Source organism: Dinoponera quadriceps, unplaced genomic scaffold, assembly GCF_001313825.1.
Source record: "Dinoponera quadriceps isolate SergipeBrazil2010 unplaced genomic scaffold, ASM131382v1 scaffold5784, whole genome shotgun sequence".
Taxonomy (NCBI): domain Eukaryota; kingdom Metazoa; phylum Arthropoda; class Insecta; order Hymenoptera; family Formicidae; genus Dinoponera; species Dinoponera quadriceps.
The window spans coordinates 873,493-887,554 of NW_014559724.1; the positions used below are offsets into that span (position 1 = coordinate 873,493).

Here is a 14,062-nt window from a genome sequence, read left to right on the forward strand (position 1 = left end):
TGGTATTGAATGATTTGATTCTTGGCCAATGATTGACAACTGGAGATCGATCAAGGGTTGATTCTATTGTGACGTCTGGCTATCTTACGTGGGCATTTCTCACATTTCCTTTACATTAAATTATTTAAACGATACAACGGTATATAATCTCATTGTTTTTTACTTTGATTACTCGCGATCACCGAACACACACGTTTCATTTGACATTATTTCGCGCGAACTCGATACGATCTTAAATCCGTTTTCCGTTCTTGAATTAAGATTACACTAGAACTTCGTTTCTTTTTCCTTCAACGTTAAAATTTATATTTCTCACTCTAACGATAAAAAATCCAACTTAGTTCAGGAACAGAAAATAGAACGTCTCTTGTCACGACGTTGAGCTGAAGGAATGCGTTCGCGCGTCAATTTCGAGGAGATAATGAATTTTTGGGACCCGCTGGCCGTGATCTCGTTCCATTTATGCGTAGTTGCATAGTTATCTCGCTGTTGAACGGCACACTCAGATCAACGGTAACTGTGATTGATATTACGTACGTATACGCCACACGTGGTTTCTTTCTATTGTTTAGTATAGCGTTCTGAAGAACTGTGGCAGTGGAGGGGTCGATTCGTATCGTGTCTTCTTTCTTAATTTATATTTTATCTCTACCTCGCATCCTTCACTATCGCAGACGGAGGGAAATACCTTCCCTCTTTAGAAAGTACTTTAATACATTTGTTTTTCACGTAAACTTGATAATAAAAACGCGACAAAGATTTCCGATTTACATATCAGGTCAGTGTGAAGGGTAACGGAGATACGGCCCGGCACGGTCTTCAGGTTTAACGGGACACTTTTCGTACGGTTTATTTATTTAACGGATCGAGATCGGAAAAAAGAGAAAGCGAATAATGTCGTGTGGTGATTTTGCGCGCGTCAACTTTGGTCGAGAGATCTCCTCAGGTTGCGCTCGATCATTGATTTTCTCGGGTACGCGGAAGAGAACAAGAACGTAGTCTCTTGTCTTTCGACACGAGACGTTTGCCTTACAGACGAGAGGAAATGCGGTTTTCGAAAGTAAGATTGAGATAGATTCGCTAAAGACGAAGATTCATTTTGCACCGTGAGCACGCGTTTAATTCGAGCCTCGCGACGAAAATAACGTAAAAATGAATGACACCGATGAGTTATTTCCGGATTTTCCGGCGTTTTTCCTCGAAAAACCCGGACTCATCCAGGTTTCTCGGATTCTCCCATTTTAGACGAAGTACAATCAATACAACAACGGCCGGACAAATTACTCGACGCGCTATCTCGACGTGTAACGGCGCTTATTATTCCTCTATTTAAATGTGCAGATTATAATCCGTTCTGTCTCTCACAATGGCGCGTAAAACACACGAATAACGAGTAGATCGGGAACCACAGATGCTATCTCGCGGGGATTTTTCGCAACGGTTCGCGCATAAATCGTGCGTTAAGCACGTCCTTTTTTTCTCTAGTATATCTTTTGATACGAGGCTTGCCGACACATTGAAGTTACATATCCGCTTTACGTCGAAACGTTCGCTCTTTGCACCGTAAGCATGCACTCGTTTCTCTTTTCTTATCATTTTCATTTTTCGCCCGGACGAGAAAGCGGATGATCCCGATAGCTCATAGTATATTTACACGCGTCGAGATGCTGGAGGAACGGGTATTGACGTGAAACGATGCGACATACGCTGTTACGACACATCTTCGTAATATCAGCAACGATGATACGTACATACGATGATAGAAGTATCGTAGAAGTACACGTCGTTTTCTGTAGTACGACAGTTCTCGGATAAACACGAGCTCCGCACCGTACGATCTCTTCGCGTTATACGAGAGATCATTCGCGCTCTTACACATACATATATATAATAAATACAAGCCGACAAGCACAAGGTTGGAAGAGTCAATTTCTCGCAACGTATTATCCAGTGCTTGCGATCCCCCATATTCGACGTTAGACGAATATTTTTGAACGGTAGCTAGGATCGCTTCGCGTAGAGGGGAAGACCTAATCTTATATTTTCTCCAAATGGACACGACAAAGTAACAAAAAGAAATGACAGATGACAATAATATCATTACTATTACATGTTTCGCGTTGCGCGAAGACGTAGGAACACGCGAGAGATTTATGCAGCGAATCTAGAACGCAGTTTTTCTTCCGTGGCGCGAACGCGCCGCGCAAAATCTCCCTTTTTCTTCTTCGTTTGTGCCATCCGTTTGCGGGAGAATTAGTTGCAGTATTAGTAGATCGGTGATAAGTTTCGCAACGAGAGATCCTCTTTGCGTATTTTTGTATGATTGTGCGGAGGGAACATTCGCTACTTCTTAGAGAGGCTTACTCGTATATTCGCGTAAGCAGCCTCGTATTATTGTCAATCGAGACCAAGTCTCAACGATGCGTCCATCGATGTATTTGCTCTGTCTATGAAATAAAATGGTTAAAGAAATTAATTTTCTCGTCGCCTTCATTGTTACTTTTCATACATACTTTTCTAGCTAGTTTACTGATGATGAGCACACCCGGTGTCTTCGATATAATTTGCGTAACTCGAGTGTAATAAATAATTTCCTTCGCTGAAAATAAATAAGTATTTATAAAATAAATATTTATTATAATTATAAATCGATCGTTCTTTATATTTTTAACTATGAATATCATTCTACACGGAGGAAAATGCTGGATCAAATAATTATTCCAATACTCTTTGGCAAATTTTTATTTAAATCAAGTAATTTATTTATTTAAAGTGAAATATTTTACTAAGTAAGTGATCTAAGTAAATTCTATTTAATCCAAATAAAAATTTGCTAAAGAGTCTCGGAATAATTATTTATTTGAATTTAGTACTTTTTTTTGGTGCGCGTCACGGAGCCGGCTGAAACATAAAACTGCGCGAAGCTTAATAAAAAAGAAAAAGAAAACTACAAGTTGCTCATTACCGAAGCTTTACCGGTTGCATTAAATTTTAATTCTTGGCCTTTCCACGTTTGACGTGCCAATCAAACGATCGTAAAATATAGGAAATGTATGCGCTTAGTGATAATAACTAAGAGAGATAGATCATGGAACATATCGAACGTACAGACGTGACGTAATATCACGACTGAGAATACAAAACAAAGACGGGAGGGGGAAGGGGGGTGGACAGCGACGAACAGTAATATCGAAAAACAGAGACCGTCTTCGACCTCGACATTGCGCGCGATGTCGCTTCTTGATTTTAACTCCAGCATGTTACGCGTGGCGATAATCGCGACGCGAAACAAAGCAAGTTGGCGGCAAGCGCAACTAATCGTTGCCGTTTTAATCGGCTGCAATAAAGCGTGCCCAATGATAGCCGGCACAGCGAGATACATGTTATATGTGTATTCATAGATACCTAAGTCGGATGTCGGACAGGACGCGCAACAACGGTGTTATTAATTAAAGAAGGGGAATTACATCGTCGCTGATTATCAAGTACGGCCGGTTGTAGGAGTTACGCGTCCGCGACGACGCGAGTTCGTTCGTAACTGGAGCGAGTGCGATGCGAAAGAAAAAAGATACAGCTCTGCGTACATTTCTTTTATTTTTATTTTTACTTCTATTTCTTTTTCTTATCGGGAAGCATATTTCCCCGTGTATCACGAATATCGATACGATTTTCTCTGCACAAACGGGACACAAATGCTGCATCGACAGAATTGCTCATCGGTGCTGTAATTGTATTAAAATTTTCCGTATACTATTAGCGTACTCGTATCTGAATATACATTAAATACACAGAAAAAAAAGATTTCTTTGAATTTAGTATATGTGTTTATTTGATATATGGATTTGTTTGATATATAAACAATATAATTTAATATCAGACATCATCTTGCTTGAATGAAAATATTGTTTTACTAGAGTAAGCCATATTGTTCGATCGAGAAAACAGTATCATTTAGAGGAAGTAATATTTTAATAAAAAACATATATTTCATTATATATTAAATATTGTACCACTGAATAGAGCAGTTCTTCAATATCTTTTAATATAGCGTCGCTTCTTTTAAATAATTTATTGCTTGTGATAACTATTGTAATGTTTGGATGAAAATACACAAGAAATATGTTATTTCACGTAAAGATATTTATTGTTTGAAAAAAATCAAACCAAACGATCGTGTTTGTTGAATCAAATATTTGTTTGTTTATTCTATTCCAAAAGGTAATTACGTTTCGATTAAATCCAAAACGTATCCAAAGAAATCTTCTCCTCTGTTTACGGCCGGAAAAGGTTCAGTTGATTGAAACATTCAAATTTATGCACACGATCCGTAATATGTTAATATATGTCAGACGAGGAGTACACCTATAATAAGTTACATGTAACGTAAACGCTGGGAAAATCAGAGATGATCCTAAACAACGGATGATTAATGACTCTTTGCTGCCTACATACGTGCATACACGCACGGTTACATCACACTGGCCGTGTGTGTCATCTAAATATAAAGATTATGAACGCGCCATTGATACTGCAGTTGAAGCACGTAAGCCAACAAACACTTGGGTTTTCCTGGCCGACGCCAAATTTTGTTGCCCGACCGCGCGAGATGAGTCATTGTAAACACCTGAAGGTTTTCCGTGGGTTTCGTATTTGGATTCACCGTATTACCACTCGCGATTTCGCAACATCGACGCTCTCTGTCTCGATCGAGGACAGATCGCCTCGAATTAATTTCGTGACACATTTTTTTCGTGAAGATTCGTGCGATTCGTTCTCGAGAAATAAATTCCTGACGATAGATAGAAGTGATCTCATGTGTTAATCTTCGGTATACCATCAGAATCTGTTAGATCCAATTTTAGTTTCCATATTTTTCTTCTGAGTAGTTCTATCTATTTGTAAGAATTTATATTTCACGACTTTTATTTACTGAAAGAAGAAATATCTAAGAAATAAAGAATATATTTATTCAGCGGATACTAATAAAACATGTTTATTTATATTAAGGTACATTTTTGCATTGAAAAGAGATTTTTCGCAAATGAGAAAACATATATTCTTTAAACCTTAAGCTTTTTATGAAAGCAATTATTTATTCTATTTAAATTAAGCAATTATTTATTCTATTTAAATTAAAAAAAGTATAAATTTAAGTAAATATGTTATTAGCATCCATCGAATAAACATTTTTACATATTTTTCTCTCGATGTTATTTCCAAAGGAGAGTTCCTGAAGAATGAAAAAAGAAGAATTTACTTTTTATTGATTAAAGGAATTAATCTTTCGAATTTACCAATATCACGACAGTACGTCAGGATTTCGTCAACAGATCGCACAAGTGAGTTTAAAATAAAAATGTCATTCACTTTGCGGTCTAAGTAACCTCGGTCACGTCACGGGGATTCCCCGGTTTGTTGGAATGTAACGGTGATGTCTTTCGGACGTGATGGTTGGAATAAACGCAGTTAGAAAGTTGCGTGTTATAGTCGACGATAATGATATTGAACAGCTCGTTTTCGCGCCGATCCTTGCGATGATGGCGACGGATGGAAACAACAAACTATTATCTCCGAGTGGAAATCAGACGTGCGAGTACATCGGATATATAAATATCAGTGTGTAATTAGTAATGCACACAAGGCCGCCTGCCGACTATCGTATAGATAATCGTTTACTTTCCGGATGTGCCCGCGAAAGAAATCGGTATTATTCCAATTAGTTCCACGTAATAATTCCCGATTCCCGGCTGACGAAATTCTCGTTACTAATGCCCAACGATCTCATCGACCGTCGAATATGTAAATAAGGGTCGAACAATATGACGTGTGCGCGATTTGACACGTATACCGAGAAGTCGAAGAATGCAAAAGCGCAGCCCGAGCGCAGCCGGATGTGTTTGACGGATGCATCAATGCCTCGCAAAGTCGCGACTTTGACGAGATTTAGCGATTTCTGAACGTTCCATAGCCAGTCGTTGGTTCGAACGATGGCTACAGGCCAGTCGTTGAACCTGACCTTGAAGAACCGGAACGGGTTTTGCAAGAGGCTTTGCTCGAGGATGAAGTCTATGAAAAACTGCCTCGTCCTTGATTGAATCGGTTACCGACTTTCGTCGATCAATCGGTCGCTCGATCGTTCGAACGACCACCTAACATCGTTGAGCTCATCGCGCCGGCTACGTGTGGAAGACCCCGTCGTCGCCGGTAACTTTCAACCTGTATTGAAACTCTTACGAAATGTGCTTCCGCGAAGCGCTTACAAAGTCGTTTCCTCGTATAGTACTGACTATTACGAGAAACTATAACTTATGCCTTAGGTAAGAACGATTTCTTCAACATTTAGCCTTGGCGTTAATGGACCGAACGTCTATATGGAGGAAAACCGTTCTCTTTTCTTTATTTTTATCGAGTTCTTTTTGCTCGTAACGCGATGGAAAGGGAAGCAGCTAGGAAAGCAGCTCTACTTTTCATGACAAAAACTACTTTCATTTTTTATTTTTTTCATTTTTGAAATACATTATTTTTTTAAACACTATTATATTATTGACACTCTTGGCAAGACGGATTCCTTGATACATATGTATATAGTAAAAAATTTTGTATTAAATTTCACACAAACATATTAACAAGGATCGATTTTAACACAAGCACAAAATGTCTTTTACTGTGTAAGAGCTTTGTAAGCTGTGTAAGAGCTCTCTGAGCTTCTTTGAGCAAAACAAACGTCTCGGTAACTTGATTCAAATTATCTATAATTAATTTCAATCGTACATAAGGAATTATATATGTTTGAAAAAAACTTCGAATCAGTCTGTCTTCTCTTTCACCTGCTTCCCACGTTTTAACCTAACATTTGACCTTACACCCTTTTTCGCATGACTTTCCTTGACCAGACGATGCAGGCCCTCAGCGGCAGCTACCAAGATTCGCGCGTCACAATGAAAGAGAAAGTATCTCGAAGACCATGAGGTGCGATTTTCGTTCCCCACACACGTTCGAGTCATCAGCCCGTTGACGCCATGCGTTCATTGGTTTTCCCCTGCATAGCAATGGATTTTTTCTCGTCGCGTCTCGCATAGATACTCTAATAGGGATTATTAAACGAGATTTTCGCACGCCTTTAACCAGAACGAATAACCAGAACGAACAGAAAGAGACACGCGCGGTATCGCGAAGATCATCTCGATCGCATGCCAATTGTATGCCGCTCTGCATGCATACTACTGTGACTTCTTTTTTTCAGGATGTGTGTGTGTGTGTGTGTGTGTGTGTGTGTGCGTGTATGTGCATATGCATGTGTGTCTGAATGTAACATTAAAAATGCAAAGGACGTCACTTATACGGACGTGTATTTACGTAGGTACTGCTTGATTGCGGTTACTTATGTTAATTTGTTTGTGAGAAGACGAAGAAGAGAGAGAGAGAGAGAGAGGAATGACGGTTATTCTTCCGGCGTTGCCCGTTTGCGTGAACAAAGCGAATTTTTGCACGATTCTGCGCTTGTCTAGATCTCGAAGTACTTCTTTGCGGGAAACCGGACCGAAGCCTAATGACGATTCGCACGTGCAAAACATACCAGATATAAAGCTTTATGTTACGCTACACTTGAGATGCATTCCACGCGTTACTTTTCGATTCGGTCATTTAAGATACATTAATCATTTATTTCCTCCGTTTTATTCCTAATTCATTTCTACTTGGTTTTATGTGTATTTCCAGTTTAATTTCTATTCTCACTCAAATTTAATAATAACCATGCAATATAGCGATAAGTATTGCATTAATCACATGTATTGCAGCAGCTCTTTTCTTACCGCATTTATTATGCCATCAATTTATTCCGTCATGATTCCCACAAATGCATGATATTTTTCAAGATGAAAGCTTCCAAGGAAGTGAGCGTAAAAATAGCAAATAAATCCGCCTCCGCGGTGCAATATTTGCTTTCGTGAATTTCTCCTGCAAGCGGTTAACCAGATAATTATCGTGACATCCTTGCGAAACAACACATAGAAACTCGAGCGCTACGTTTTCCACCGCGCGATTTCAAACTCCGTTCGAATTTCCAATGAGATCTTCCATCATCCGGTCACTATTATAAATTATCGCAGTCATCGATATAAAATATCGGTGAGGCGATTCAACGAAATTCGCGTGCACGCGAACGACAGCATCGCCGACTGCTTAAATTGCAAATGACGCCGCCACGTCGTCGAGACTGTTTGGGAATCAATATTTTTCTTCTATTGAATTTATTATAGCTTATGCAAGAACCGGGAATAATGTATGGGCGAGTTTTTATTTTATCAGAAATAATGTATTTGATTAATGCGCAAACTTCACCGCCGGGAGAATGTTACTTTTTTTGCATAATAAATGCAGACAAACCCGGACGCATATTTGTACATTTCCGTGCATTTTTATTTCATGGTGAATTGATTATTTACGCGACTATTACTTATACGTGCTTGCCTCTATATATTATAAAATATGTGTATGTGCGTAAAGATGCACACGTAGTGACGTCAAGAACGACAACGACGCGGCGGTAAAGTTAATATTACAGCAAAATAAGATGTTACGGCGAAATTTATTCAAATAAAAAAAATATCTCCAGACATGTCCAGAGTCGGTTCAAAAATTGTTTGCCCCTGTGAATTTGAGAGAACTAATAAAAGATCTGTGGAAAAGGTGACTGTAAATTATTCCGCGTATACATATCGCCACCACGATAAATCCTCTGAATATTTTTTCCCTTGATTCAAGTCCACATTGAACCACATCTCCTATTCCGAGCAATTCGCAAAAAATCTGCGTAACTTCTTACGACGGGTCGCACCTATACGAAATCCCCATCACGAGACTCAGCAGAGATCTCGTGTGAATAAGGCGATCTCCCGAAACACTAATTGTCTTCCAATCCGTGAAGAAGGATACCCCAGGATGGAAACAGTGTGAAACGCTTCGCGAAACGAGCGGACCTTGATGACCGAGTCCGCGCGGGCGCGTCCGTGACGGCGGAACTATTGTCGTTCGCACAGAATCTGACTCTCTGGATCCGGGAAGTCGCCCGACGTTGAAAGTGGATTAAGACTATTAGTACGGATACGTTCTGCTTCCAAAATACAAGTTTCCGCGGTATCCTGGATGAGATTTGTTTCACGCCGGGTTTTACGGAAGAGAATAACCGTGGAGGATTCCGAACGCAAATGCCAATGAGCGCGACGAAAGGCAGATAGCTAGATTGATGACCAGCGAGAAAGAGACGGTCAATTTTTAGCCGACGTAAAATCCACGCGTATGTCGTATATAAGATGTCTCGTCGGAGAGCTTCAGTCGCTCTTGACTCTCCGACCATCGAGACATCGGTGAGGCAGGCAAAACAAAAAGGTCAGCCAGTGTGTGACGGAGGAATCGGATTATCGTAATAAGTGAAAACACCATGAGATTGTTGGAGTGTCTGGTGCCGGCGGTGGTGCTGCTGTTAATTAGAGACTCCAGCGCGAGACCCGGTGACTTTCCGGGACCAGGTGATTTCCCCGTTTCCTTCTGCCCCGCGACAATTCGAGTGCTCGTCAGATTTAGTTAGATTGTCACGTTTGCTCGCCGATATTTATACACAGTAACGACACGACAGCCGGCTCGAACTGTGTAAATATGCGATATTGATACAGTTTTTGCACATGTGGGATTTTCGCGATCCGGCAACCGTCGTAATTCAAACGTTTGATTAATTATTATTTAAGGGAAGAAAATAAATTAATATTTTTCACGATCTTGATTGAATTTACAGTATTTACTTTTCAATTTACCAAATTTTTTTTATTTTAGTATTTATAACAAAAAAAATGTGTTAGATTCAAGTAAATAAATATTCCAGTACTCCTTAGTAAATTTTTACTTGGATCAAATAAGTATTACATAATAGCAAAAACTTTCCCGATGACTGGGGATTAGGCGAAAACTCGATTGCAGGAACAGATTTTCGTGCAAGATTTTTTACTCACTCGCGCTCTCATGTTTCCGCTATTATGGTTTAAATTTAATCGACGATTAACTCAGTGGAATTGACAAATCACATTGGTCGGTTCAGCTAATCTAAGTTCAACAAATGGTCAATGCGATTGGTCAATCCCGTGAGTTAGTCGTCGATTAGATTTAAACTACGATGTTAGAAACAGGCATCAGTTGCCTTAACCAAGTTTTAATGCGGCTGAGTGTTCTCAGCCGTGCAAACAGATATTTCTTATCATCGAGTTTTCATCCGGTCCCTACACTCGGAGAAGAATATAGTAACACAGGTGACAAAACTATACGAGATGACGACTATACAACTATACATTAAAAAAAATTATTCCCCTGAGAAACAAAGAAGCTTTCCTTAATATTTTTCTAACATAGTGCTGCTTCTTTCAAATAATTTGTTGCTCGTGGCAACAATTGTTTAGATGAAACTACAAAAGAAATGCGTTATTTGACGTAAAGATATACATCGCTTGAGAAATCAAATGATCTTGTTTGCTGAATCAAACATTCGTTTGCTCCAAAAACAAATTCGACAGATTCCAAAAGACAAATTTTATCGAACCCAAAGAAAACCCGAAGAAATTTTATCGAACCCTAAGAAATTTCTATATGTATATATTTTTCTCCGAATATGTTCAGTTGAAATTTTTGTATGTATATATTTTTCTCCGAATATATTCAGTTGCGGGAACTGAGTTTTCTTCCGTGTATAGTATCGATCACACGAGTCAGATAATGAAGGAAAACTGACGATTGACATTTTTCACAGCAGGCAGCTTTGGAATCGACCCGGTGCAAGGATTCTTCCCGGGCGGCGGTCACCATCACGATTACGATCACGATTATGATTACTATCACGATCACCATCACCATCACCATCACGATCACGATCACCATCACGATCACCATCACGATCACCATCACGGTCACGCCCACGGAATTCATGGCAGCATTACCTTCTTACCCGGTGGCGCAGGCTCAAACGCCATCGCCAAAGCTAAAGCCAAAGCTAACGCCGGCGGGCAAGGATCGATGGGCGCGCACAATACGTCCCCCGAGGACGAGTCTGTCCACGGCGGAACAACGGGAGACAACATCAACAATTTCGACGAGTACCCGCCGATTGAGATCGCAACCGGTGTTTTGGGCAAGGAGACCTCCACCAGCTCACCGGGACAATATCCGAGTTCTTACCCGGGCGGATCCGCAGGATCTGGTGCGAACGTTGGCGCTGGAGCCGGCGGGCAAGGATCGGTGGGCGCGCACAATCCGTCCCCCGAGGACGGGTCTGTCCACGGCGGAACACCGGGAGTCAACATCCACAATTTCGACGACGAGCTGAATATTCACATCATCAGTCTCAGTGACAAGCTCAAGAAGATCCTCACCAGTTCCCCGGGACAATATCCAAGTTTTTACCCGGGCGGATTCGTAGGATCTAGTGTGAACCCTGACGCTGGAACCGGCGCTGTTGAAGGTGAACACGGTGGTCACGGCGGATACGGCAGAGGTATATTCGTCTATTACACGTAAATCTTTGTTCTTGGTTTATGTGGCCATTGCATTCACCCGCAAATCCGCTCGTTCGAGTTAACACTCCGTCCTTCGCAGAAAACACATCAGTATCGACTCGAGACTCGTGTTCTCGTATTGTAAAGAAAAATTCGACATAGTTTCATGAGAAATAGCATATTCTTGTTATCCAAGAACGATTTCTACGAAGAGGAAAAAATATTGGATAGAGAAAAAGATTTCTGTAGACATTTTGATTTCTTTATGTCAGATAACGTATTTCTTTTCGTACGTATTTTCACACAAACATTACAATGGTTGTCACAAACAACAAATTATGTGAAAAAAGTAACACTAAAACTTTTCGAACTAATATAATTCTTAGTTCGGAAATATCGTTGTTTTCATCCAATATTTTTTCCCTCGATTCATGATAATTATCCATGAGCAACGAGAATATGATATTTCGCTGAAATTGTATAGAATTTTTGTTTATTAAAGCCTTACTTTCATATAAGATTACATATACTTGCTTAAATATGAGAATACGAGTCTCGAATTAATATCAATCTTGTATCCGTGTAATCGTGTAATCATGCGATTTGTAGCATAACTTATGCCCTCATAACCGTTCTTTCGTCGAAACCAGCGTGACAGACCTCTTCAGACGCGGTCAAACAACCTGGTGCAGAGCACGACACTTTGAGATCCGCATCGACGTGTTACTTCTTCCTGCCTACCGTGCAACTAACGCACTAAATTAACGCGTACGTGTTGACCAGCACAATTCATCTCCTCAATCAATCAATCGATCAATCAATCGCCTAGCCGCCATTCTTACGCAACACTCGGCGGCGCTCGTCTCCGTCACGTAACATCTAATTATATGTAAATATTTGCGGGCCAATCGATCATCGGAAAACAAACGACGCGCTTTTCCTTGTAATCTCCGGCGCGTCGTTTGTCCTGCACAACCCCGCACCGGAGGTGGATGTCATCCTACACCATGCACATCGTCAATTAACTCACCGAGTTCGCCAGGCTGAACGACTCAACGCCACCGTGTCCATTTCTTCCACCTCAAGTCGTATGATCACGAGAATCGGATGATCCCTGAGTCATGCATAATCGAACGAGAAAGGACAATGGAAGCACTCTGCCAGCGAGGATTCGATCGGAAGCACATTCATTTCACACGTGGGCCACGCTTTCATGTGCCTTTGTCCCGATACTCATCGTAATCGAGCTGTTCGTGTTCACTTTCACAGACCTGAGCGCCGGCACCAAGGCGACGGCAGCGTCCATGGCGGAAAATATGGCGTCCGGAATGATCGTAATTAAATGAATTCCCTATTTTACCTGCCGCAGGCTCAAACGCCAACACACAAGCGTCCTCGTCGTCGAATGCGATCGCGTCCGGAGGTGGTGTCGACTTGAGGAAAGCCATCTTGGATTCCTTGGCTAACGCGTTCCGCGATGACGGTTCCACCTCGGCGAACCGCCCCAGCAAGGCGCCCGCTTACACCCAGGAGTCGGGATCACCAAGCGCAAACACGGACGTGCATGCGTTGGCGAGATTGGGATCGAAGAGCTCGGTGTCGAGCGACGCGTCAGCCAACGTCGACACCAGGGACATGTTGATCTTCATCTAATCGAGACAATCATTGTTATACCGAAGCGGATCGTCGAGCTTCCTCAAGAGGATCCTCCGTCCGGCCACCACGAACCGCACATAATACTCCGCTTTTCGTCTTTCGGTGTTCCGTAAGAGCGAGTACGGTCGTCGGTATGAGTACGACTCGGATGTCGATCGTGTGACTTTTACCCTAGGGTGGAAAAGTGAAGATTTAAAGAATGTTTTCGAGATGGAAACTTTACTCTTTTCACGAGTTCACGCCAGAGGAGGGACCTCCTGAGCGTCGGTCATGAATCTTCTTCTCTGGCGAACTCGTGAAAGGTGGACATTTTCTAATTTGGAAAAATTGGGAAATTTTCACTTTTTCCTGAGACGAGAACGTGAAAAGTGAACATTCCAAATGTGCACTTATGTCGAGCCTGGCATTTCATGGTTTTTCGTGCTCGACCAAGATTAGGATACTTAAGAGGAACGCTTTTCATTGGATGTAAGCAGGAAATATAAAATGTGCAGACGAAATCTTCTTCGAATGAATTCTCTGAGTGGACCACTCTTATGCTCATCTGTTTTACGACGATCGGTATGATTTTAATATACGTGAATTTGTACATTTTTTCTAAGCCGGTAACATAGTGCAGTATTTAGAACAGCACTTTTAAGACGCCTTAATTTAATACTTCTTTCTCTCTCCCTCTCTCTATATATATATGTAATGTGTATTTATAAGCGTATTTTTAACTTATACTATTGCGTGTGCTTTCGATGCGAAATCGAAAGTGTGCAGATCGCCTCTTGTGAACTCTGGATCTGTGATTCGCGCGGAACTCGTCAATGTTAATGTTAATATATAATATATAATAATAGTAATAAAAATAATGTGCAAACTAC

General features: G+C 40.9%; 1 protein-coding gene across 2 annotated transcripts; it reads left to right on the top strand.

Moving 5' to 3' along the window:
• The first annotated feature begins 9,356 nt into the window (after nucleotides 1-9,356).
• LOC106750420 (protein doublesex-like) lies at nucleotides 9,357-14,061 on the top strand. 2 transcript variants are annotated; one of them, XM_014630750.1, is made up of 3 exons: nucleotides 9,357-9,530; nucleotides 10,796-11,536; nucleotides 12,907-14,061. In XM_014630750.1, the coding sequence occupies exons 1-3, from the start codon at nucleotides 9,443-9,445 to the stop codon at nucleotides 13,188-13,190; spliced, it is 1,113 nt and encodes a 370-aa protein (XP_014486236.1). In that variant the 5' UTR covers nucleotides 9,357-9,442; the 3' UTR covers nucleotides 13,191-14,061. The 2 variants fall into 2 exon arrangements, with proteins under 2 accessions (XP_014486236.1, XP_014486237.1); XM_014630751.1 differs by having other exon boundaries at nucleotides 10,799-11,536.
• Nucleotide 14,062: the final 1 nt, after the last annotated feature.

Bases quoted from the DNA above. Each gene is read 5' to 3' on its own strand.
- LOC106750420 (XM_014630750.1), top strand. From the start codon at position 9,443: ATGAGATTGTTGGAGTGTCTGGTGCCGGCGGTGGTGCTGCTGTTAATT. The intron at 9,531-10,795 runs GTGATTTCCCCG...CATTTTTCACAG, and splicing joins CGGTGACTTTCCGGGACCAG to CAGGCAGCTTTGGAATCGAC. The intron at 11,537-12,906 runs GTATATTCGTCT...TACCTGCCGCAG, and splicing joins TCACGGCGGATACGGCAGAG to GCTCAAACGCCAACACACAA.